At 38.3% G+C, this 27,234-nt stretch overlaps 1 protein-coding gene across 6 annotated transcripts in view; it reads right to left on the bottom strand.

Annotated features, from left to right (window-relative positions):
* Window positions 1–2,831: 2,831 nt before the first annotated feature.
* Window positions 2,832–27,234, bottom strand: part of NUBPL (NUBP iron-sulfur cluster assembly factor, mitochondrial) — a 94,873-nt gene continuing 70,470 nt past the window's right edge. For 4 of the 6 annotated variants that reach the window (XM_075030316.1, XM_075030313.1, XM_075030311.1 and 1 more), the window contains 3 exons: window positions 26,066–26,186; window positions 22,030–22,112; window positions 11,051–11,993 (listed from right to left, as the gene is read on the bottom strand). In XM_075030316.1, coding sequence (XP_074886417.1) covers window positions 11,931–11,993; window positions 22,030–22,112; window positions 26,066–26,186 — 267 coding nt within the window. In that variant the 3' untranslated portion in view covers window positions 11,051–11,930. Of the gene's footprint in view, window positions 4,328–11,049; window positions 11,994–22,029; window positions 22,113–26,065; window positions 26,187–27,234 lie in introns of those variants that run through there. The other 2 variants (XM_075030312.1, XM_075030314.1) reach the window with 2 other exon arrangements.

A 27,234-nucleotide genomic window follows, 5' to 3' on the forward strand; every position in this document is an offset into this window, starting at 1 on the left:
CTATTTATTTTTGTCAAAGCCTTTCAAATTCATGCACATAATAGGAACTGCAGAAATAATTTTAACAATGACCCCATATACAACATACTAAAATCTGGAATAAAAATCCTTAGAAAATAAGCTGCAATTCATTCCAATTTAAAAAACAAAGCCTTAATATTACTTATTCTGTTTTGAAAAGGTAAATAAAAACATATACATATTTTAGAATAATAAATAAATGTCTTTAAAAAAAGCTTCTTTTAAGATATTGTATGGTAAGCATTAAATATGAAATTATCAAGGAACATAAGGTTCTTGGTAACTGTCATGAAGATAAAGCCAAGAAAAAAGGGTATTTTCTGGTGAAGAACTAAATTAATGGAACCTACCTCAAATGACTGTACTGCTTGGCTTGGTGCATTCTGAAAGTCTTCACCCAAATGTTGCTGCCGGCTAGAAAGCCTCCTGCTATTTAGGACTTATACCTAAGACCTAGCTCAACGTTCTCCATTGAATAACTTAGTCATTTAAAGAAAGCAGAAAAAGGTAGGAACCAGGGAGGTTTGGGTTTTGGGGGCACTTTAAATAATGAAAGGCAAAAGGAAAGTCAATGAAAAGAAAGTCACTGACTTTTGGAGGGGAAAATTTTTTATGAAAAAAACCTTGTTGATGGAGCGCAAGGACTAGGCAACGGTAGTCATCCTACCACAGAATTGTTTGTGCGGACCTGCTGAAGAGTTTAGTGCTGTGACTTTACTCTGACATTAAATAGGTGACTCTGCATGACACAACACCTAAACATATCTGTGATTTGTAAGCTGCTTGCAATGTACAATGAGCCTTAGGGGTAAAAAACCTGCCCCCAAGCCACTTCCTTTCTCTTAGATTAGTAAAGGCTGTTATTTCATTCCCGGACGGAATAGCAAGATTAAAGTTAGGAAAGGAAACATTCCCTTGTTTTGGGAAGTTATGGCAGGAAGGGTGATTCTCACAGTCACTGTGAGAAAAAAATGTGATCTTTCTCTTTGGAAGAGAGGACGTGGGTCAAATTTCTGAATTGGAGAATTATTGCATTAGTTACATGTGTGAGAGCTTCCCTATACAACCGCAGCTCTACACTTCTGCTCTCCCTCTTCCTCGCCTCCTAGTGAAAACCACACTTCCACGGGACATCTTTCTTTAAACAATGCCTGCGGTTAGTTTGCAAACACACGCAGACTTCGGTGTATCTCTGTGTTCCCACGCAGTCCCAGTACTCGCCTTTGCGTGCAGAGCTTGGTCCCTTGTTGAAAACTGTCACCGCCTTCCCCTTCCACCGCTGTGGTACCCGAGCAGATCGCACCTGACACACACATCTCTCAGCAACCCCCAGGAACGGGCAGGCAGTGCTGGGCAGGGTGTAAAAGGGATCTGCAACGCCTGGACTTGATTTACAACCTACAGAGAATTAAAGTGTGAATTAAGGGGGGTGGTTTTCCCCTTTCCAGAGAGAATTAGTGCTTCGAGCCCCCGTCACACGAGGACGGGGGTTGGTCCAGGGCGCATATTACAAACACCAACACGGGCACAACGTCTTGCGGTCCGTACGAGCGCCGCTTTCGGAACCACGCTGGCCAGACTGCGACGAGCCAGCGTGCTGCTGGGGGCCCGCTTTGCATGAAGCGGGGCGAGTCAATAGCACCGCGCGAGCGAAACAACGGCGTCGGTACCACCGCACATAGCGCCGCTGGGCTGAAACCTGGACCGGTTTGCAGAATGGGCGTCCCCCACAAAGAGATGCTAGTCTGCAGATGATTGCTAACTGCCAGAAATGCACTTAAACTGCATCTAACCCTCTGAAAGCAGTGTGAATTTCTGCTGTTGTCAGATCACTTGACATTGCTTACACCAAAACAACAGCTGAAGAAAACATAATGACAAACACTGGTAATGAGCATTTAATACAAGCTCCAGGATGAATTAGCTTTGACAGTATTTCTGCTCTTGTGGAATGGCTGCTTCACAAGAGTATCTTCCAACGTAGCTCATTAAAAGAGCATGAATGCTCAAAACTCCCTTAGGGGAAGTAAGGCTTGAAGTGAGCCAGGCAGAGGTTTCCTGGGAGAGGCGATGAATCAGTGCAACTTCTGCAATGCATGCCACCCCCACGCATAAGCAGAGCTGTGCACCTCAGAGTGGAGGTCAGTCGATGATTTTTGGACCACCTGGCAAATTAAAGTCTCAGATGTCTTGTGGGACAAAATCCTGGAGGTCAACATTCTGCAAGTTCAAGGGTTGAATCAAACTGTTTGTGTACAGTAACGCAAATATATTGATCTTAATCAAAATGCAATAATCCTCTTGAAGAGTGAGGCTTTCATTGCTAGGAAACTTCACTGCTGCCAGTCTTGTCAAGCTATTAACTGGCCTCCTACAGAGAGACAGCGATCCGGTTCTCCACAACACATCACAGGAGTGAAATGAATTCTTTTTTACAACTAGGGATTAGAAGTCATAATATTTCTAATTTGCAGAGATCACTACTCTTAGAGCTTGGCTTTGAGATGCAGGCAACTTCTTACCTTCTGTATGCTGAAATGCAAACAAATCATCCCCTTTGCATTTTATGCTGACCACTTCTCCATGCATGTCAGGCTCTATTATTTTATATCTTAGTGGCACTAAGCTACAGAGCAGAGGTTATAGAAAATACGCATTTCATATGCCCCATCAGAAACTATAAAACTGTATCATAAACAGTTTTTTGAGTTTTGTTTCTTAGTTGAACATATTAAACACGGACGCTTCTTAAAAGAAAACAGTTCTTTTTAAAGTTTATGAATAACTCACTTTCAAAAGAACTTGGAGAACAATAAAAGCATTAGTTAGAAACATCTTCACATTTTGCTCTAAGTATTGCTTGACAAGCACACATTAGAATAGTAAAGTTTTTTTCAAAACATACAATTACTTAAACAGAAACCAATCACATGTGTATACCTTCTCCTGTTTTTGCAGTTGAGCCCCAGTGGAAATCAGGAGAGGTATTGCATGCAATGCATGAAAGCACAGTTGGGCATTTTCATTATACATACAGGGGGAAAATAATTTTCTATTTTACAAAGTGATGCAGTAAAACATAGGTACTGATGAAATGTGCACAGAAAGCCCACATACCTTTTAAGGTTACAATAATACAGATAGTAAAAATACAGTTTATCAAAGCCACGTGATTTAAAACTGCTAATTTACAGTCCTGCGAAAGAGGGGTCTTCCTTGTGAAAAGGCAAGAAAAACAGCAGAGAGGTTCCAGGTTTCCTCCAAGTTTCCTCCCTTACTAGTTTCATGTTCAAACATAACATGGAAGGCTATTTCCTCATACCACTTTACTGACCCTAAATTATCTCTGTGTCCCAACAGGCCCAAAGAGGTCCTTCACGGCAAAGAGAAGAGTGGACGGCTCTGCCACACTCTCCCAGTGCCCACGCAGAACTCTTCCCACATAGTGGAGGTACAAGGGTAAGATGCCATTGCTGCAGGGTCATTCTCGGTGCAGGATTTTATCTTGGGAACGGTAACACTAGAATTGCAGGGCTACACATTGCCTACAAATAACGCAGCATTACTCAGACGGAAAGTAAATCAAAGCAACCATCATAGCCCATAACAACTGCCAGGTGCAGCAATGTAAGAATGTGGTTCCCAAGTATTACACAGAGCTACTGTCCTTCTACAAACAGAACACGAGCTACCAACAAATATTGACCAGTACCAGCCCCAGCAGGGATATTGTACAGTCTGATAAGCAGCACTGATACATTGTGGCGTAAATAGATCCCTGTTTTTCTAGGAAGAGTAGATCACAATGTGAAGAATAAACATTTTGGTGAGTCACTTCCCATGTTTGGGACGTGCGAACATACAGTATAAAGGTTCAACGCTGACACGGTTTAGGGTGTGACTTTTCTCAGTAGCAAATCACAGCATGAGTTTGGAGCTCACCTAGGAGGCGAAAACTTCCATGGCACTGTCTGAATGCTGCTGGCTCCTCCAGTGTCAGCGCATGCACATGCTGCATCAGAAATCTGGGTTCAACAGGTATGTTTTCATGATCCTTAATCATGATAATTCACTCACGTGCTTCTCAAACGTCCTTTGCATTTTATCTGCCACAGTTATTGATCCCATGCCAATGCAGGTATGGTGAAATACAGACATTCATATACAAAAAAGCCAGAGCTTCATTATGCTTCTGCGTTTGTATTCTCAAGATATGATTAGCACCTGGTTAGAAGAGTTCCAATTTGACTATCCAAAATTATGTCCAACTGGTATCTTATCTTATGGTGACTGTAGTTCCTGAAAACTAAACAGAAGATAAAAAACAACCCTATCATTCACCATTTTGTTTTGAAGAAAGTTATAGAATCTCACTTCAAAGCATGACATTCCCTCTAGAAGCCCCCGTACATAAAACTTTTTATCTTTATCTGACCAACTGACAGTAGTAAATTGCTGGAAAAGGCAATGTGAAACACTTTGTAAAGAAAAAAATTACTGGAATAGGATGAAACTTCAGGTTACTGTATGTTAAGCTCTGCTACAGTAATTCAGTAAGGTATTCAAAATTACTCCTTGCTTGTTGGTATCACCCAAGTGCCAGGAAAAGTACCTTGCAGTGATTATGTATCTTGCTATTGTATTCAACTTCAGCTCCTGTGGTAAAGACAGCTAAAATGCTAAGTTTAATAAACAACCACCCTGGGATGGCACATTACCTGATATAAAACAAACTGCCCAAGAACTAAGACATCCTGTTTCTCAAGTAACATTCTGTGGCAACTGTTTTCAACTGTTCGCTTGTAAATGTATTTTTCAATAGCTTCCCTAACATGCAGAAATTGTGTCATAAATGAGGACTCCAGATAATCTGCAGAGATCTGATGATTCTGTCCTGACACCTTTCTGAACCACCAGGATCAGCACGTCCCCAGGGTGCCAGGCACCCCAGGTGACATATTTGCCAACTGTACATTTCTGGCAGAACCGGGACAGATATGTTCCCAGTTTTATTTCTGACAGTATAAAAGTTTTATTTCCTTTCATATGGCTGTCACATTTACAAACTAATAAGACATCCCCTGCTTCGCCCTGACCCATCTGCTTTCCCTAAAATGTAATTCTGCTTGTATTTTTGCTATGCCAGACAAATTCCTATTGCCTCCTGGCATGAGGTCATTCCAGGCAAATACCGGTACATCATCCCTCTTCCCTCCTGTCACCTGCTACTGCAGATTCATATAGAGGATCCTGTGCACAGGCACTGATGTTGAATAATACTTGTCTGAGTCACATTTGTTGTGAAAATGGCAGACCTTTTCAGCCAGTGGAAAGCAATCCATTTCAACAGCAGAGAGTTTGTCCAAATGTCTTTATTGCTACTGCTTTCTTAAAAACCATACTTAAAAAGTGTAAAAATAAGAATATTTTAAATAAATTTACCCTAGCGTGTACTGTTTTCAATGTTCATGAGCTACAAGCTCTTAATAACTAAAAGGCATTTTATCAGCTGTTTCATTTTGTATTAGTGAAGATATATTTCCCATCAGGGTAACAAAACCAACAACATTCACCGAGACAGCGACTACAATTTCCTATATTAACCCAACAGGGAAGAAGGCATTCAGCATCAAACAGCCCTGTCATTTCTTTCTCTAGAGGAATAACTTTCTAGATGCATTACCAACGGTCACGGAAAACTGCTTTACAAAAAGTTTTATTTACACTATAGAGGAATTAAGCTGAAAGTGAAGTAGCAGTGTCTGTGTTAGTAAGAAATGCATCTGTAAAACACGCATTTATAAAAATGTGCAAACAAGCAACAAATTCACAGGCTTTCTAAAAGCTTAGGATATTAAGGCATTACAAAAGAGATGCCAGTAGTGCTGGCACTCACGAATAAATGTGGGTTTATTAGACTAAGTTTTCAAAGCCTAGATGCTTACAAGGCACATTTTCCCAGCCTTTTAACACTTGTTTTAAAAAGTAACTCTCCAAAATAGCCATTGGGTCCTATTATCCTGCAGGAGGAAGTAGGGAGTGTGAACTCAAACCCTCCTGACTCCATCGGAAATGTAATTAATTAGAGGCCTCAAGGTATCACAGACAAAAGCCCGTTTATATGGAAATTCCTCCTCTAAAAAGAGACATGTAGAAACTTCCTGATTCAGCAGATAAAACAACATGTAAACTCATCCTGGCCTGTCTGACCAGCCTACAGACAGATCTCACGCCACCCTCACAGCGCTTACTGCTTACAGAGCAGGGAAGTGTTCAGGATCCTGAACTTCTGTTCATTTTAACAGTTTCCCTTAATGAGATGTAAAAATATTTGAAACACTTACACACTGGAGGAACACTCCAAAATTAAATCTAGAGAATACGGGCTTGGCTTAATAAGATAGTTTCTCACCCTGTTCATTTCTCCCAGATATGCAGCCAAACTGGGCTTTAAAAATACATTATAGTATTTCTTCAAGCTTAATTTGAAAAAATAAAAAAAAAATCCCTGAAAGTAAAAAAGTACTCCTAAGTACCATTAGAAAGTCATTACAAGTAAGCTAACACTTTTCAGAAAAAGTAACCAGAAGTTTGTATTTTTAAAACAGACCTCACTTAGTAACAGGAAGCATACCTAAGGGAGGCAAGTGTGGGGAGTCTCCTGCCTTTCTCTCATAGAAAAGACAAAACCTCTGGACCACAGGAAATAACACAACTTTTAGAAAATCCCAGTGGTGAGTGAAAACACTTCAAATAAATCTGTAAGCCCTCGAAACGATGTTGAAGGACAACAGATGTTCTTCCCCCCACTAGCTCATTTGAAGACTCACGTACTCCCTAGGAGAAGTCATTTATTTGCATTGATTAAAGTCAGTATTCAGATCCAGACTCATGCAAATGGAGAAACTGAGAGGAATAGGTGCATAAGGAATGACAAGCTGTGCCTGTCCTCTTGTTGCCAGGGAAAAAAAAAAAAGCCTCCCTGAATATGTGAAGATAATGGAAAAATACAGACCTTTGAATATACCTTTTCTTCAGATTTAATATCTGTATAATGTAAAAGAATGCACAAAAAAAAGGTAAGTCTTAAATTTAGTCTGAAAACTACTTTCAGAATGAATTTTTTCTTTTGCTGTGTTTTTGTGATATGTGGCTGACATACCGGTGGTTTGGCTGATATGCTGCCAAAATAAAATATAATCATCATTATAACTGCCATTATAAATCAATTCTGAAATTAAATCAGCAATTTAGATCCATCTTATTGTCAAGCATCCTTAAGCAGGAGCCTTTCCACCTAACCATCTCTGCTAGGAAGCATTCCCGTTAAGTAAGAATGATGACAGCAATATAGGCCCAGATGCAGCCATGAGAAACTAAAATAATACACGGGTATCAAAATCCAAACGCAGAACCTCCCAGCCTTTTCTCAAGGCTGCAAGCAGCTACAATGCCAGACATTACCCTAAGAATTGATCATTTTATTCACTGACTCGTTAGGTAAAAATCTCCAATAAAGCTGGGAGCAAGGATCAAAGTCCAGCCCGAGTCAGTAGGCTAAAAAATAATTAGCTGTGATTACCACAATGTTCCTTATTTCCTCCACAAGCGACACAGTACCACAATGTTCCTTATTTCTTCCACAAGCGATACAGCTTTATCAGAAGAAGCGATTAATGCTCTTTGACGGTCCTTAGCAAAGACTAAGCCAGGGGCTGAGGACCTCTCCTAAGTTTAGGAGCTATGGATTTGAATCTTCTCAGCCAATGCCAGGCGTAGAACAAGTCTCTTGCACCTTGGGGAGTCTCTTGCAAACCTTGTGGAAAAGTAAGCATGGAGATCCTACCCCCACCAATGACATCTGGAAGGACGGGAGCAGTCCCTGCAACTTGGGGACTCGGGTACGGAACTCGCGTGCCAGTCTCGGGGTTGGGGATGCTCTGATAGAAGCTTTGCACAGCTGAAGTAAGTACCAAAATCCCCTTTATATTGTCACACAGCATCTTTGGTGCCTTAGCATCTGCAAATCAGTTCTGTAGCCCACAGAGCCTCTCACAGCTCTTTAATCTTTCACCTGATCAACAGAAGGGTTTTCCTTTCTTCTTGCTCTCCTGCTTTTATTCTCCCGCATATATTCTTGCGCCTGCAAACCCAGTATTATTACAGCAGTGTCTCTGGGAACCTGGAGATATTCCTACTGGCATGAGATTCACCCCTTCTTTGCTCCCTTTTTCCCCCCCTTGATTGCAGCCTTTGGTTTATATTAGGGGGCCCAATACTAGCCTGAACAAAGTTTACCAACAAACCAGTCTGCAGCACCTGCCTCGGATCAAAGCCTGCTCTAATCGGCACTAACCGCACCACAAGCGGGGAAAACCCAACAGGGAGTTTGAGTAGGTCCAGGTGGAAACCATATTCTTACTAGGGGAAAGATATTATGGGGGGGATTCATGTGCTGTGTTGGACCCAACAGGAGGGGGTTGTTAATGTATTGAAGATGACCTGCTTCTGCCATTTTTTCTCTGCATTAATGTTATTTCATCACCATGATCACCAATCAGAGCAACTAAAATGGGCTGTAGCTTAAACTCAAATTGAATTGGTAGAGAAAAACTGATTTGCAAACTACATTCCTCTCATCGCTACAAATAATTAAAAATTTTGCTGCTGTTGTGAGAAATTTAACATCTGAAGGATTGCACAAACCATAGTCTCAAAGGCTGAACAGTTCACAATGACCTGAACGTAGCAGTAAAAGTTTTATAGCAAAATACTTCACTGCCACAAACAATTCTATACCCTCTTTCAGCTTCGTTTTCATCAAAACCGAAACTTGTGAAAGCCAGGAAATGCACCGTGTCAAGACACAGCCCATACACTCCTCACCCAAGAAACAACAGGAACTACCTGCAAACACAAGAACTGTGGTCACTATACAAAGGGCTGTATTGTGAAAGCCAAAATAACTCTAACAGCGATGCAAGGCGATCCTGGGAATCTTGCTCTTAACCTACACAGGAGGTAACCTGGGACTGACATTTGCCTCTGTACCTGCCACTGCCTGCTTGGCTCTGTGCCTTCCCAGCCTTCCTCTTTCTCTTCCTCTGTAGGATTTTGCAGCATGTATCTGCAGCTTACACTGCTACAAACTTTAATAATTCTGTGCTGGTAACCCACGATCACAGTAATTTTGCAGTAAGTCTCCATTGCTCCTGAGTAAAGAGCAACTACCCATACAGCTCAGGAAAGCCAGGTCCTATTGTTAGGATTAGCATTTTTAGAAAAAACATACTAGTACACTAGGAAATATCACAGAGATGAAAGTAAAATACTGGAGCTGAAAAGAGCAAACAACCCTGTGTGTCAAGTCTATAATCTGTATTTATAAACTATGGTTAAATGCCACTGTCTCCTGCTCAACCTCTGACTGATCCAACCACCACCACCCCCAGCCCAATAACTTTTACTACGGGTTTTATGAACCACGATTTCAAATCTAGTATGTTGACTAGAATTCATAAATATGTATTTAACAGTGTAGTGTAGAATAAAAAAAATATGAGTATGTGTTTCTACAACATTAAGTAGCAATAACACTGTGTCAGTGCCCTTCACTTCCTTTGCAGGAGAAGGGCTGGGAAGCAGATACTTTTTCACTCGTGAGAATGAGGAAAGTAAAGCAAATACCTTCTCATTTTAAATTTGGTTTGACCATTGCTGTCCTTAAATGCAGAAAAGTCCTTCCTACTGTGTACAATTACACATATATATATATTTTAAATGACTGACAATTTTTAATCAATAAATCGGGTGTCACCTGCTACATTGTGTAATTCTTCCACAAAAATGTTAATTAAGTATGAATTTTCAGATTGGCTTAGAAACTATATTTAATCATTATAACCAGTTTCTTGATAAAGGCATTCAAAAATAGTTCTGCAGGTGAAAGATTCAACAGAGCAAAACCGCAGTACTTAATTAAAAGGAAAAAAATATGTAAAAAGGAGTAAAAATAAAAGGACATTTGAAAGCAAATTTCATCCCTCAACTAACCCAAGAAATAATGAGAAAGAAAAGGAACAGAAAACAACCAACCTTATATCTGTATACTGATTGTTCACCCAGTCTCAACATGAACTGGGTGTCAGGTACATTCTTTTTGACAGAATAAAAATAATAAATACCAAAATTCTTTTGCTAAAAAAGTCAGAAATCCCAGTTTTTCCTATGAAATTTATGATTATACTATGCCAAAATAACCACAGGATTACTTATAGACATACATATCAACGATTACAGTATGTAAAGCAGAAGTTAATAAATGTGTAGAGATAAAACTCACATACTCACATCAAAAACCACATACATTATCAATACAATAAGAAAGGGCAGAACACTAAGCCAGCTTTCATTTTTGTAGAATATATTAGACAACTGAAAGGAAGTGAATATTTGTGGCAATTCTACAGGCCTGGGATAATATGCTACTGAATAAGCTGAACAATGATATGAGGTCTCATGGGGGAGGGTGCAGGCGAGGAGGTTTGGAGATTGACTTGAAGCAAAAAATCAACAGTTTTGGACTATATAGTTTACATGTTTACAAAATCACCTAAGCTTGAAATTCAACCCATAATTTGTGTCTAGCTTTCCCATATAAATTCTGGGTACATATTACTTAAATATAAAATATAAATATGTAAATACATACCAACTTTTTATGTTTTATCACTTCAATATAAAAAGCCAATAATATCCAAATTATGAATAATTATTTGGACTACAGGGAAAATCTTGTCCCACAGAGGTCAACAGCAGAAGTCTCTGGTATGGTTAAATTCCCAATACTGTATGGTTAAGATGTACATTTAAGATAGCCATACTTGATTGTGTAAATGAAAAAGCCTAAATGTCAACTCAAACATCTAATTGTAAATGGAAACTCATTCCCTGAAGGCATATTATTCCACTTCCACACACCAACACAAAAATAAAGATCGCAAAAATGTAAGGCAATGAAAAAACAAACCAGAAGGCCACGCAGTTTGAAGACCAAATTTTTCTTTACTTCAAAAATACATCTTTATATTCAAATTCCAAGTTGCTGCACTGTAATAGGAATATACAATCATAAATTTAATGTATCTTGATCATTTGCATCCCCTGGCAAACTGAGCTCAGGCACACCATGTGGTTTTCAGTGAAGACCTTGGTTACCTAGTCTTCTGTCTGTGTCCATTATAATGCAAAGCAGTCAAGAAATAAGCCTCAGGGTCACGTAATCCATTCTCCATTAAACTGTGAATCGCCTCATGATCAAACATTATCCAATAATGAATGAATTTGCTCATGATTCATCACAAGAACTCTTCAGAGTATATGTGGAATTTTTTTTATTTTAAGATGAACACACAAAAGTATTGCAGTTACATAACTGAATTTGCTTCTTAAAATTTTGCAGCACTTAAGGTGAGCTTGGTAGTTAACCAAGTAAAAAGCTGAACCAAAATTGACAGAAATTAGAGTATGGCAAATGTCATTTTTTAAGGAGGACTTATGCCTTGGCATCCCTTTCATCATTCTGCTTGGCTGGGGCAGCTGTTTATCTTGACCTTAAAACAGGACACATGCAAAAAAAAATATACTTTATCTCTTCTTGCTTGATGATGTTACAATCCAGCAGTTAAATACCGTCTGTCATCTTTTGCATACTTCAATCCATTTGGACATGGCCAAACAATGATTTGAAAAACAATAAATATCACAATCATAATTTAACCTCTGGTAAATTAACTCCTAAAAAAGTTCTTAGAACTAAAATATGGCATCCACATAATTAGGTAGCAGGACTCTTCTGCATTGGTCACGCCAAAAAATTGCCTGTTTGGTAAGTTTCAGTGATAAACACTTCAAGTGGGAGGTACTGGCAGTCGTCTTACTATTTCCATAGCTATCTTTAGATAGGCTTTAGCCTGTGAAAACAGAAACATATATTTAGCACCTTTCATTTTCTATAAAAAGGACTATTTCACATCTAGTTAGGTATATGTTCTTTCACACACCTTCAAAGAAAAAGAAAAAATGTTACAATAAATGGGTTCGATTTAGCCAGTTTTGTGTTCAGGAAAAATGATGCATTAATACATAAAATAAGTACAAGCATTATTTAAAATATTGGGAGGAAGGGCATGTAAAATTTAACTTTGGTATTATTCCAAGAATAGAACTTGACTGAACAAGCTGTCTTAAACAGCAAACAAAATCAACATTCTGGAGGAGAAGTGTTGAGAAGGAAGGAGACTCTTTAGTCCCAAAGATACTATCGGTTATAAACTTTCCTCACCCTGAAGACTGAGATGCACCGTGCACAGGATTGAGATAGAATATCACAGAAAACAATGACATTAAAATTTTTTTTATAATTAATTAATTACGGACTAGACTACACTACAGAATTTCCTATACAGACATTAAAAATTAAAGTATTTTCAAAAAAACCCCATCTTTCCAAAAGACTGAAGTGGGTATTGGAAAGAACTAATTCTGCAACACTAGAATCCATACAGCAAAATCTGTCTCTCACACCAACCCGTGGCATCTGGTCAGATACCGTCAACTGAAGGGCAGAAGAGCACAGAACTGTAAAGACTATTGGGAGTGACCCAAATAAGCATACTTCTTCTAACATCTCCAAATACATGACACAGCTAGGACCGTGATCAGTCTCACATCAAGTATTCATAAATTTAATGTCAAGAGACATGTATAAAAACACTACCTAAATCCAACACAGAAAAAAAAACACAAAATGAAACCAAAGAATTCCTGTACCAAGCTCAACAATTTGTAGTCAAAATGGAACATGCCTTTCTCCAATCTTGATATAAAGATTTTCAACTAAAAGAGTATCTTTGTGTATGTGTATATTTATATATCTTGCACGTTGTTCCAGAGGTTAATTCCATTGTTAAAAATGTACACCTTATCTATCATTTGAATGTCATGCTTCAATTTCCAGCTGGTGCATCATGTTCTGTGTTTGTCTAGTACAAGAGAAAACTCCCCTGCTATTCAGCTTGCTTCTGCTTTTGTTTGAAGCTGCTACTTCATCTTCTCAAATAAGTCTGCATATGGAGCCAACATTGACAACCATCCCTGTTTTACTAGAAGAAATCACCACAGTGTTCCTTCCCTATCACACCGACCTCTCCTGCCTCCTGCAGCACTCTTGGATGGCTCTAGCCTCAGTTAGACCTTGTTTATCCTGATGAGCCTTTAAAATAGCGAAGGAACTGACATGCACCTGAGGCCAGAGCTTGAGGGGCAGGAAGAGAAGGTCTGCCTCTCGCTTGGGCCACCTGCACAAACTGCCACTGGTCTGAACCAGGTGCCAGCCTTTTGCAGGTCCAGGCAGCCCAAACGTGTCTCCTTTCTTCTAGGGTTCACTTCTGACTTGTAGGGTTTTCTTTTCTGGCACTCCCAGCCTCAGTGCTCACATCACCTTAAAACTGATGTCACAATTTTCTGAGTTTGTAAGGAATGCAGACACCAAGCTAGAATTGTGTTCTCCCACATGCATGACTTTGTGGCAAGAACTACAGAACTTACGTCACAAGCATGAAATTCAAACTTCTCCTATGGGTATAACTGCAGTGCAGTTGGCTAGCACAGCTGTGCCCGTGTGCAATGCCCACCACGCTAGCTATTAATTCCCTGGGTGGTCTAGCTACTCCCCAGCTAGCCACCTGCCTAGATGAGATAATGGACCAACTTGAATAAGGTGACTGACTGAAGGCAAGCTGCCTTTGCAGTTAAATATTTGACCAATTAGTGTAGGAGTGCTCCACGTGGGAACTTTGGACTGTCCTGAAGAGTCCCACAGGCAGCTCCCACTTTGTTAGATCAATTCATGTTTTAAGGAGTCAGTTAAAAACCTGCATAGAAAATCTGGCCCTTTCTAGAGATTGCCCAGGCTGTTTCTGCTCCAGAATTGACCAAATTGTACACAGAATTACAAATACACTGTAGAAATTGTTCCTGTAGGTGCAGAAATACTAACACAGGACAGTGGTTTTGTACATAGTTAAGATGGGAGATGTTCTATACACAAATCAAGATAATCAGCAGCAACGGATCATGCATATGCTGAAGCATTCATATAGGACCGTGGACTAGCTGCATTGTTAAAACTGAGCTATACAGCAGTTCAGGGAGTCTCATTTGATCCAGCCACAGACACCATTGGCAAGGGTCCTTGGAACACAAGACTTCCATAACCATCTAGACAGCAATGAGATATCCTGCTTGGAAGACTTGACTGCTTGTGTGTTACCCTATGTCAAAATCCCAATAAACTAGATTTCCCCCCCCAAAACACTGCTAATGAGTATCTGGGCAACAATTTCACAATGTACACTGACTCTCATTTGCCAAGTAGCTGATCTGTCGCTTCATAATAGGAGGTTCCTGGTGCAACTCTTTGTAACCAGCATGCTAGTAGTACCTAGCCCTAGCATTATCAGCAATTGGTCTTACGTGCTAAGCATCTTTTTTTTTGTTTTCCTAGACCACTACTTTATATGTTGAACAGACCAGCATCCCATACATGTACTTACAGAACTCTACTAGTAACCTGTGTTTGACAAAATCAACTGTTTCAAGCCTTAGTTTCCTATCTTTGAACAAATCATTCAGCTATGAGTGAGGACCTGTCTCTCAATCAACATATGTGAAAGGTCTAAATGGAACGTCAGTGACTGTCAATAAGCCTTTCATCATGTAAAAACAACCCTACATGTATTGAATGGTTTCTCCTACTCGTGTCTTTTCAGTGGGGCATCTGTGGACGGGAAGCACAGCTCAGTTCAGCTGTTTACTCCATCATTACTAAGCAAAAGAAAATGGATTGCAACTGAAAACAGAGAGGGTTTTTTACTTCCTTTTTGGGTGGAAAGCTAGAGGAGAAAAAGTAAAGGATGAGTTCTTACTCATCACTCACAACCATTTTCATTTTAATAGGATAAAAGTGTGCTTTACAGATCAGTATTTCCCTTTATGGTTTGGAAGCTCTAAAGGAATGGTTTATAGACAATCTTTCTGAAAGCTTTTTTACAGGTGGACAACTTGATATTTAACAGTAACATATCAGTTAGCTGGAAGCCAAACATTCCCCCTGTTTCGAGAGGATGAAGGAGAAGCGCACAGGAAGACAGAATGCCCTAAAACCAGACCAGGCTTGTTCATTATGAACGCTGCCTAGATGGGCTCCGACAGCAGCACTGGGGAGGGCACAGGTAGAGGTGGAAGGTGATGTTCGGAGTCGAAAGAGATGGATAATGGCCACGTGAGAGACTGCTTACCTCTCAAACACTGGTACAAACACTGCCAGAAGAGCACAGCATTTTTTAAATCACAAACCTCCTTAGGACTGAGAGGGTATGGTAGATGATGAAGTGACTAATGACAGCATAGATCATGGACTAGGAAGCGGAGAACTTGTAATGAAGTTCATGAGTGAAAGGACTGAAAAGTCCTACTTAGCCTAAATAATCAGAACATCCTGATTCATTACTCTGTCATGGGATAATAGACATGGAGTAGATTTAAACTGCAAGTCTTTTTATTAGCTCATCTAATTAAGCCCTACAGTAATCCTAGAGAAATGTGAGCCCTTCACTTATGGCATTTCATTCTCCCTAAAAATCTTACCCATGAGGGAAGTATGCATCACTGCTAAGATTATTGCAAACTGACCATACAGGTCATAGCTGACTCTGCCCTGTTCTCATGGATTGGATTGGCTTGGCTTGACCTGCTAGTTTGCCTTTCACTGAAGTGCAGATCTTAGCCTGCAAACAGTTCACTGCAGTGGCTTCCAGTGTCTGGTGCAATGACCACACAAATACAGAATACAATTTACCCATCAACAAAGGCAAAACAGGTATGAGCTGATACCACATTCGCCTTCACCCAAACCACTGCATACAAACAGCTTCAGAACAGCAACTCAGAAAAAGTATACTGATCCCACCACTTAGTTGTGGGCCAAGTATACCATAGAGTATAAATCCCAGTACTGACATGGTTTCTAACTTCTATTTGTGATTAAAAGACTTCAAGACTATTAAGATGCTGTATCCAGACCAGCAATCCAAGGGAGAATCTATGCAAGTCCCAACCATCTGGAATATCAAATCCTGTGGATGCTACTATACCTGTAAAGAAGGATAAGGTATTTAAATCTGCTCAACTGAGCTGTTAGGGGCTTAAACTTTATTCATTGCTAAAGGAAACTAGCAACCATATGCAACTAATCAAATAGTGACTATCACAAGGACAAATACTAGACTCAGCTACCATTTGCATGAAAATAACGATAGGTGATAGCTCTTGTTCTTATTAGCACTCTCTTTGCTCAACCACAGTCCATTTGTCCATTTTCCAGTTCAATCAGATTGTTAAATAGCTTTAATTTCCACGGAAATTGCTTGTTACTTTGACACAACTCCAACCTTCAGTGCATGACTGGAGCTGCCCTACGATGTCTGTATTTTACTGTGATCAACTCAGAAGGCACTAAAAGCATGATGATAAACACAGCTTTAAATGAGCTTCCACTTCAGATAAAAGCTTCATGTCACCCAGAGAAATTCTTGATAGCTGCAAGAGGCCCAGAGCCTTTCCCACTCTGTCCTCCTCTGGGCAGTTCTACCATAAGATTCTTCTTTGCATGTATTGGCAACTCCTGCCAAGCTGCAATGAAGTCTCAGCCCAGAAAGGGGACTTAATGAAACAATAAAAGTCAATCCATAAATTACAACATGAAATGGAGGAGATGGGGAGGTAAACTGGATGCTTCCTGTATCTAATCCCTCAAAAAAAAATCCTCAGTGCTCATGGGAAATTTCCTGTTAATCCTATATATCAGCAGTTGCAAAGCCAAGCCGTCCTCTGAGGGAGCCTCAGCTGGGAAACACTGCTAGCCCCAAGGTGCCATTATGCATGTACATCACTCAGGTGCCATTACGTACATCAGAAAAGACATCCTACCCAGAAAACAGTTACGTAGAACACTGCAATTCAAATGCAATACAGTAGCATCATTCAAACAGACTATCCTACCACTCAGCATTTTCTTCAGCAGAGTGAAGCATAAATGAGGGTCTGATGATGCATTGTACTATCTACACCCTGAATGAAGGATTCGAACCTACACATACCAAATGTTACTGTGATCATTCAAAGGAAGCCTTGATGATAAGGCATATTATAAATCATATCATGCAGCCTTCTTGAGGGTTTGCTTTTCTTTTAAAGATATCACACCCTGGAGAGACCACTCTTTATATGGAATTATTGATGACAGCTAAACAACAGCAAACATTATTTGCTACCACTACCTCAATTTTTCTCCAACTATTTCTTGCAAGCTTTAAAAGGTTGTACATTTTTACCCTACTTAAACATCACCCTTTCATAGAGTTCTACAAAAAAAGTCCTTCAGAATACAAATTCCACCTGTCTCTTCGGATAATACCACAGCAAGGTCTGTAACATTTCTAATTTAATTGAAAAGGGATTTTTAACCAGACTTAACTTTCCTCTGTTACGTCAGACTGCTGATGCCTTGTGCTTCTGCTTTCCACCTGACTGGGCTTTTTCTCTCCCCTTATAGATCTGTGTGCAATTTACTGGTCTCAAAATCCTTCACCAATATATATGAGTACATGAAATCTGCAAGAGGGCTGAATACATTTCACATTGTTAAATGTGAACTAGACAGTAACAGAACATCCCCCAAGAAGTATGTGGGGTTTGTGTCATACACTGGTCTTTATCGCAAGCTGGAAATGATGACATTAAGCATGTTTTCCAGCCACAGGTCCTGGTTTCCTTGCTCCAGGACAAGTTTGGCTCTTCTCCTACCCAAGTCATAAATTCCTGACCCCACTGCATGTAAGTTTGTGCATACCTGCAAAAGGCTGTGTGATCTGGGGATCCAACCCTCTAAGCTATATATGATTCATTGGATTTGCTCCCTTTCATCTTCCCCCGCTTTCCCCATATACTCCACTCAATTTTTACAGAACAAAAGGGTAAACTCAAAGTATTTTTCCTTAATAGATTCAAAAGGTTTTCCATAACAATATGTGGCAAGAAAACACTAAGGAACTAACTGACCATTATGTGTTTCCTCGAATTTGTTTGGGTTTTTTTTTTCCAAAAGCAATCATCCTCTTTATACTTTCTGCCATGAGGGCTCACTACCTCTTTAATAATGGAGAAGGGGAAGAAGGTGAAATCTAAACTTCATTCTTTCATGACTTCTCTGCTGCCTTGAATACATTATCCCTGCTAAACCTTAGAGGTGTATCATCTCTCCTCCCCAATTCTTTTTTTTTTTTTTTTATCACCCCATTCCTAAGACAAGATCAGAGATACCACCTACTGCTTGCCTCAGCCTCCAGCATGTCTCCTCCCTGAAACGTCTATCCCAACAAGACTCCCTAGCTTTTAGCAGTTAAATGGACACACTGGTACAGCTAATGTATCTTGTACTTGCTTGAGCTGCTTCTTTCATCTTGAGACAGATGGGAGTTTGGTGCTCAAAGGTCACAGCTAGCCTGCCTGTTCTAGGTATTAACAAATCCACTGTGCCATCAAGGCTGTGATATACCCGAAAGTTTCTAGCAGGAAGTCCTCATAAGATAACCACCAACTGTCTCATACTGCTCTGGGTTTTGTGCTCACAGATGGAAGAGCTCTTAGAAACCTCTACTTACCTTTTCCCCCAGTGTTGATGGAGAGTTCACTGGGGATTTAAACAACTCATTTGGTGGAAGAATGACTCTGCTGCAATTAATCATGTTCTATATTTCTTGCTGTGTTTCCAACCCTCTTATCCACAAGTTTCAGGATGCCTCTTTCAAACACCTGTTTTGCTGCTGGTTCCTCTTCATGATCCCTAGGAGATTCCCCTACACCTCAGCATGATCAAGTCCACCTGGTTTCAGTGACTCTTCACTTGTTTTCCCTGTTCTAGCTTTTTCCCTACCGTTTTTCCTATTCTACCATTTTAGCAGTGTTCCTGATTCTCCTGGTAAGCTTTTGCTGTCTAGAGACTCTCTCATATGTTTGGGTGAGCAAAAAAATGAAACCCTCGTCAGCCAATCCACCTCCACAGCTTGATGGAGGAGGAAAATGCTCCCAAGACTCTCAATTATCTCCTGAAGGGTCCGGTAAGTCCTCACTGTTGATTAAACTAAGAAATTATTAGCTTCTTGCAGAGGATCTTAGATCACTCCCAATTGCTGCACTGTGTCTGCTCTTTCTGTTAGACTAGCCTCTGCCATTTAGGCTAACACGAGAGTACAGCAATATTCCATTGCTACAGCACGTAACAAAGTTTTGTCAGTGAAGACTATTAAAAAAAAGGCCACAATTTAAACAACTAAGCTGACAGAAACATTAACATAGACAATGTTATACCAAAAGCAAAATCATTTTACCAGCACTGTTTATTTCTCCATGGGGAGTGTCTCAAGCTTCATCAGAAGAGAACTCTGGCCATTAAACCTTCACATCCTTTAGCAGAGTCTTATGTATTCTGTGCCTTTGCTGAGGATGAACTTTCTAAGTTCACACCTGCACAATTCTACAATTAATTTTCTTTTTTCTGGAAGGGTTGTTTTAGTTGTTAGTAATTTCCTTGCCAGTTGTGTAAAGGAAACTTCCCTTTTCACCAACTACATCTAAGCTTTAAAATAACAAATTTAGACAAGTTTGCTTACACATTTTAAAATTCTAGTGTAGAGTGAGAGCTATACTTTTATATATCAGCAAGGCAAGTTGAACCCCATGGCAGGTGTGTAAGCAAAAAAAGTATTAGCTAACATATTTTAGAAACACCATTTATTCTAGTCTTGACAGAGCTTAGAAGGTGTGACAGCTTGCTGGGTTTCTGAGAAGTCAATCACCATCCTTATTCCCCAGTGTTTGAACATGCGAGCTATTATTTCAGTTCCATGATTCTGTATTTGATTTGTAAGTGTGTTCTAACAAAAACAGCACAGATTTTTGCATTTAAAAACCCCTGTAAATTTAAGGGACAAGAGCAGAGATAATTTCAGCAGCTCTGGGCACATTGTTATCTATCTGAAAAATTGCGATTGTTCATGCATGAATAGCCACAATTTCAGTTTATTTGAGAAAACATGGCAATGGGTGTCATGTATTAAAGATTAGAATCGGACCTTATATGACCTCTCCCCCCTTCAGTTATGTGCTAAGAATTTAATTTTTCTTTTAAAATATAAGAGAACAACAATAATTTTCTCTGTCTTTAAAATGAGAAGCAAACCACAGATAAAGGGAAATTCTTTTTCATTCTGTAGAGATTAGTGACATCTAAAAAAACCTCATTCTTTGAGGAGAATCATTATCTCACAGACACAATGGCAGAGAAGAATATTAAAAGTTTTCCCCAGAGTCACACATATTTGTCAATCTTTATTCCTCTTCATATTTAACTTAATTGCCACAAATGGTGCTTATAACCCCTCCTTTCGTTACCAGGAACATAGTCCAACGAGGAACAGATGGCAACACAACAGACTTCCTTGTCTTTTTTAATTTTCAGAATGCTATCCTACATGTCTGAATTTTTAGATTGATAGTCCTGCAGGCTACAGACTCTTGGTTATTATAGATTTCAGATACAGTGAGCTGTGAGCCTTCCATCTTAGTTTGCTCAGCTGTTTTGTGTCAACTTTGACCTAAGCCATGCATCTATTCAAACCTTCGCGCTGCTGATCAAACTTCCCAGATAGAAACTACCATATTGATTAGAATGATTCCTTTTCGCAAGGATCTAGACTCAAGATCACGACATTATTCCACGGAAGATCAGCATGAGCTTTGCCCAAGCCTAGCAAAAATATTGCATTAAATTAGAAATCAACATGCCATAGTGCTGCTGCTTCTCTTTCAAAACAAAATGGTGTATTACAATTTTAAGACTGCCACTGTTCCTCCGGAATCCCAATCAGTATGTTAATAACACTGGATTAACAGTGTTAATCACCCACCCCCTTATTTTTTTTCTCTTTTAAAAGAGTGGGAAGGCAAAAAATATTTCAGCATGTGCCTAGCAATCATGGTATTAGAAAGGTTACTGATATTAGAATGTGCTGTAGGTACATTCTACCTTACCTCTAATTGATTCTACCATCTATTATCAGCATTAATCACTTTTTTTTTTTTTTTACAGTAACATCTAAGCAGCAGTCAAGAGTGAGGCTGCATCATGCCATATACTGTGCAAATACAGTGTGGCAGACAACACCCTGCCCTACAGAACCCAGCAGGCACTCCAGCGAGGAGAAAGAAAATACTAGACAGGAAAATCTTACTCTATCATTGTTAATGAAGCTTTATATGTCCAACTGCTTTTCTTTACAGACTTGCATTTTTGACTCCCACCACCTCAACAACTCATATTTTCCTTTGGCAATAAAATGTTCTGATAAATGCACTGAAAAATCCATTTCCTGTTGTGTGTAAATTGCTCCACTTCCTGCTGAAAACAACCCAGGTACTGACGATACACAGGTTTTGTTCCAAACATCTTTGGATAGGACCCTTTGACAGTTTCCAGGCTCAACTACCAAAGGCTCAACTGGCAGTTTTAGAGGACCTACATTAGCTGCAAGGTCTCATGAGGCTTGACACTGACCTTCCTCTTCTTGGCATGCCAGAACCTGGATCAAATCTTTGCTATTCTGAATGATTCAGACTAATTAAAAAAACCAAACTCACAGAAGCAGAACAGATGACCAGCATTGCAAAATGAAGGGCCTGAGTACTTGATGATACTACCCTCTTTTACTTTATTTCCCTAAATCACATTCAGATACACATTTCTTTCCAAACAGCAATAACAAGAAGCACTCTCCATTCACTTTTGGAGGAGGGCTTTTTGTTGTTTTAAGTGCAGTGCACCAAACTTACTGCATCACTCTGAGGCTGCGAGATCACAACAGGCTGTCCTGAATCACATGTCTCCCGTATATTAACGTGCAGTGGAATGTCTCCTGTATCAAAAATACCAAGACACACATACGTGAAGACCCAGTATGTCTTAAATGTTTTGTTAAAATAGCCCTAAAGCAGCTTGAAATCAAATTCCAGTTTGGTATATTTTTTGAATTACTTAATCTCAAAAAATTAGCACTTAAAATGAAAATTGGCTGCAGTACAGTTTCTGTACATCCATAATGATTAATGCCAAACATATTTTAGATTTTTCATTCTCTGAAGAGGAAGGACTATGCTTTGCAGTCATTTATTAGAGTCGGCAGTTTGCTTTTTTTGCCTCAAATACACAGAAAAACACAGGCTGAGATACAAATTATTTTGTGTACATAAAAAAATTGCTTGAGTGTTAGGCAAATGCTCATCATGCAACTTACTATTCAGCCTATCTCCTCATTGTATACTCTTTTCAGTGCTGTTTTAAGATTTTAATCACTGTTCAAAGACTTCTTTGAATACTTAATTTCCAAATAATAGCATTTGTTATTGTCCTTATTAGGCCTTGGATCCAATTAAAAGGTAGACAACTATTCTGTTCATTCTTCTTTCCAATAGAAATCTTCTTTATATTCTGCTTTTATAATGAGCAGGGAACAGTCAGAGAGGAAAGGAACGCTCTAAAGGAGCATTAGCAGCCCTATCAATTAGCAGCCCTATTCCATTCTGAAACACATTTTCTGAAATAGTTTTTCAGCACTAAAGAACACTAGAAGTTCCCATGTTTAGTTCATTGCTACATAGATAATTATGAAGTGAATTGAAGACCAACTTTCTTTTAATGGAAGATACAGCTACATTTTACATCATGGATGGACATAGATAGAACAGCCTACCTTAGTTCAATCTTGACTGGTCTTAGAAACTATATCAGTTTAAATCATACACTTTAGCAACATTTATTTAACCCAAACCAAGGCCAGTGTAAATTACTGAAGTTCAATGTAACCAGGAAAAGATATGTTAAAAAAACTGTATGAAATTTGACACAGCTTAAGAGATAAAAAAGCAGAATGGAAAGCAAGCAGGAATACAAAGAAAAACCCAAACAAATAGCAAACAAAAGCTGTGGCTCCATGATTAGTGAGCTGAATCTTTGAAGAACTTCAACTTGTTATTTATGATGATTACAGTCCACTTCCTTCAAATTTAATTATTTCTTGTTTCAGTCATGAATAAATTTACTTAGGCATAAAAGTCTGTTCATTTATTCATTTAAAAAAATATTTAGGGGGTCCTTTGAAAGGCTTTTCTTAACCTTAAATATTCTTAATAAAATAACAATAACTTCATAAATCTCCCAGAATTTAGTTCCCACCATTATTTTATGCAGAGACTAATCTTCACTTTTCTCCCCAAAGATGTTTTGTTAATGAAAAAATACTTCTTCACTATCAGCTTAGTAACAATCTCAGAAAACTACAAAAAGAACTGCCCTACTACAAAGTGGCAGCCTCTCTCTTTTCTTCCTCATACTTACAAAGATGTGCTGGTACTACAGGAGCACAACAGGACTTGTATGAGCAGAAGTGCAAGTCAGAAGACAAAGCAAAATGCAATCTTAATTTAAAAAAAAAATCAAAACCTTATAAATTAAGCAGAAGTATAAAGACATCAAAAGCATCTGCACAGCTGTTTGGGTGATAAGGGTTTGAGAAAGATGAAGTTTTTGCACTATTCTTCACTACAGAATGTGATGAGAACTTACCATCGTATATTTTTCTGATACTAACAATTATTCCTGACTGCAAAGAAAGGGTAAGCACTGAGAATAATTTGAATTTATTGTAGGATTGTAGGAAAAACAAAAAGAATTTTAAAAATCTGAGAGTCATTGTTGCTAGTTCTATTAGCAGATACAGTTTAAAAAGTTAGGAAGTGCAAAGGTCAGGATGGAGTGTACAGAAAATATCTTAGTATTACGTATATCATAATACTGGTCACAGTTACAGTCATCAAACTTCAGAAAAAAGAAAGCAAAATAGGGGTATTTCAAAAGAAAGCAAAATAGGGGTATTTCAGAGACAGAGAGAGAAACAGTCATCAGTACAAAGTCTCTCTCACAAACTTTGGCACACTTTCCTTTAGGGAACAATAAAAAGACGAGACAATCAAAAGTATATGAAATAATGAACTACACTCCAAGGTATACTGGCAACTACTAATTGTCTTCTGTCATAAACAAAAATAAAGGAGGTATTCAATAATATTAAAGGCAGCCAATTCTGAGCAAATAAAAGGAAGATACTTTCCTATCCTGCACACTGTTAGCATGCAGAATTTGTCAGATGTTATCATGGCAACTAAAACCTAGTCAGGTTTCACAAGAGGCCTAAGTGCTTAGTTGAACAAACAGAAAAGCCATAGATGTTGCAAAATGTAAGGAAAATAAATTTAGAAACACTAATTTCAAGTATATACATTTTTTACATATATATATATAAAACTTCTCAAGGTTTTGGGGCAGAATTCAAATAACATTAGGATAAACCTTCCATTTGGGATAGATTAATGTAAAATCTGTAAGCAGTAATTCTTATAATACCATATGGTATTATTATATAATGGTCATCCCTGGAAGGAGGAGCATACTAATCAGATCAAGTGCTGTGATTCTAAATTTAACCCTTGGGCACTGTTCTTAATCTTAGCCTGGTCTTTCACTGACAGTTTGAAGGTAAACTTCACTCTATTTTTCTTCACACATCTCATCCATACCCTGCTAAACCTGTAGATCTCTCACATTACTCCTAATTAAGTACAATCACAATCAGTTCTGCCCTCTTAGGGAATAACAAAAACCATCTATGGGACCAATAGCATGGCACATCATTTGTGCCTGTGTATCTAAATGCATGTTTGATTCAACTGCTTGCAGAAGATTTGCATCCATCCACATAACCCAAGGCTGTAGAAGTCCCCTTGAGCTCTGATCACAACTCATTATATATTCAGAAAACTAAAAGATAGCCCAAAAGCATGCCTTTAATTATGTGTTGCCTTCCTATCTTAAGTTTATGTCAGACCTTGATGTTTCTGTGTTGATCTTTCTAAGTGAGCTTCCTGGTTCTTTTTAATGAATTAGCTATGGAAAATCATTGAGATAATTATAGTAATACATGGAAACACATCATTAGCACATGCAATTATCCCATTTACCGACTTAATTACGCTGTGTTATATTCTGTAATTTTTTTCTACTGACAGCACAGGTTGAAGTATGCCTTTTTAAAATAGCAATGTATATTTTAAAGATCAATGTATATTTTAGCTTATAGGCATGCCAAATTGTTTAATCATGTCTAATTTTTGTTTTCAATAAAGATAAATTTTCTTTTGAAACAATGTTTTGCAATTCAGCCTATTCTTTTAATCTCAACACTTACATACAATTATTACAGTCTGCTTGCTTCCATACAAGAATTGAGGTATCTTCATATGGGCATAAAAACAACTGCTTTAAGGGACTGCATTTGAAATTACTGTCTTTATTTTAGTATGTAACAACTCATTTCATTTAAATGAAATAAACGAGAAAACTTCTATTGACATTAATGGACAGAGTTCAGGTTTGCTTTGTAAGACCAAATAGAATTCTTGGTTATTTGTAAAAATTGTTGTATGATCAATAAGATAATGAATTTCAGGTAATAGTAACACATCGATATCAAAACAATTTATGTTCTGGATTGTTTATAAATTCAAAGACATTTAAGATGCAGTTCAAGAATTTTCATATCCAGTCTACATCCCGTTTACAAGAATGATCCTGAAAAGGAACAGAGTATAAAAAAATTGTGACATTCAACTGCTTAAGTTATTATTTCTATTATACCCGAACACTGTCTGAATATAGAGTAATCTAGGATTATGCAGTTTCATACTTCAGTCAATGCTTCCTTCATGCACGCCATTAAATTTTTCTTCAAAAATAAAACTATTTCTACATTCTTACCTAAAATATCCAATCCAAGGGTTTTTGCTAGATCTCTTACACCATCAGCTCCGAAAATGTGTGTCTCATGCTTACATTTGGGACACTGGAAAACACTCATATTTTGAACCAGTCCTAAAACCTGTTAAAGTAAAAGAAAGGAATGTTCAAACCTGGGATTCAGGCGTCGGTATTTCTATTATTCATCTCTGACAATAAAGAAGAGATTATCAACAAAGAATTGACAGAGTACTCCTTTATAATGGGAAGTTGCAGTAATATCAGACTCATTAACATCATTATCAACTCTTATTTGTCCTCTCAGTTGCACTATCATTTGTGCATTATTTCTAGTTTTTCACATTTATAGCTCTCAAAGGTTATAAGACTTATTTGTTACAAAAAGCATCTCTTGTACAGGCCTACCTTTCCAAGAACTCTCCATGCCAGTATTTCATTTTCAAACTATGAATACTGGAAGAATTTTCATGTTGTGTTTTATAGCTTTGTAATTTGCAGTTTCAGGAAACACAAAATAAAAACATACCATTACAAGAAATGACATAATCAGACATGCTTTTAAGATATTTTTTTGTAAGTTATCCTGTAGGGAAATGTTTTCAAAAAGAACCAGATTTCCTATTCTTCTGAAGAGCAGAAGAACATTTTAAAGATCAAACAAAGGAAATAATTATGTGAAACTAAGTGGCAAAAACCACAGCATAAAAATCTAATACACACATATCAGGTACCTTTCTGTTGATGCCAGGTGTTCAACATCATCCTTTCAAAATAAGTCAAATGAAAATTTGCCAAATCATGCACACAAAAATCTTCTTTCACAATGTATAATAATGCTAATGATAGCATTGATCTCATTTTATCCACTTAGTAAACAAAACTATTCACTGAGGCAGAGCAGAATTTCTCAAAACTGATGAAAACAGCATTCAAACACTACAGGGTGAAAGCTTCTATCCCATCTGCTAATCAACAGAAGACCTGCTTTAAGAGGTTCCACGTTACAATATTTCACTTTAAGATTTACATGGTATCTAGATACGTCACATGCACCAGAGCTAAGTTTTAAAAATATGAATATATATTTTCAAGTACAAAAAGCTGTTATTTACTTTGTAGCATTTTGTACTTTTAAATTTCCCTAGGCATTCTAGTTTTGTGTTTGAACA

Source organism: Buteo buteo, chromosome 6 (assembly GCF_964188355.1).
Source record: "Buteo buteo chromosome 6, bButBut1.hap1.1, whole genome shotgun sequence".
Classification (NCBI taxonomy): Eukaryota; Metazoa; Chordata; class Aves; order Accipitriformes; family Accipitridae; genus Buteo; species Buteo buteo.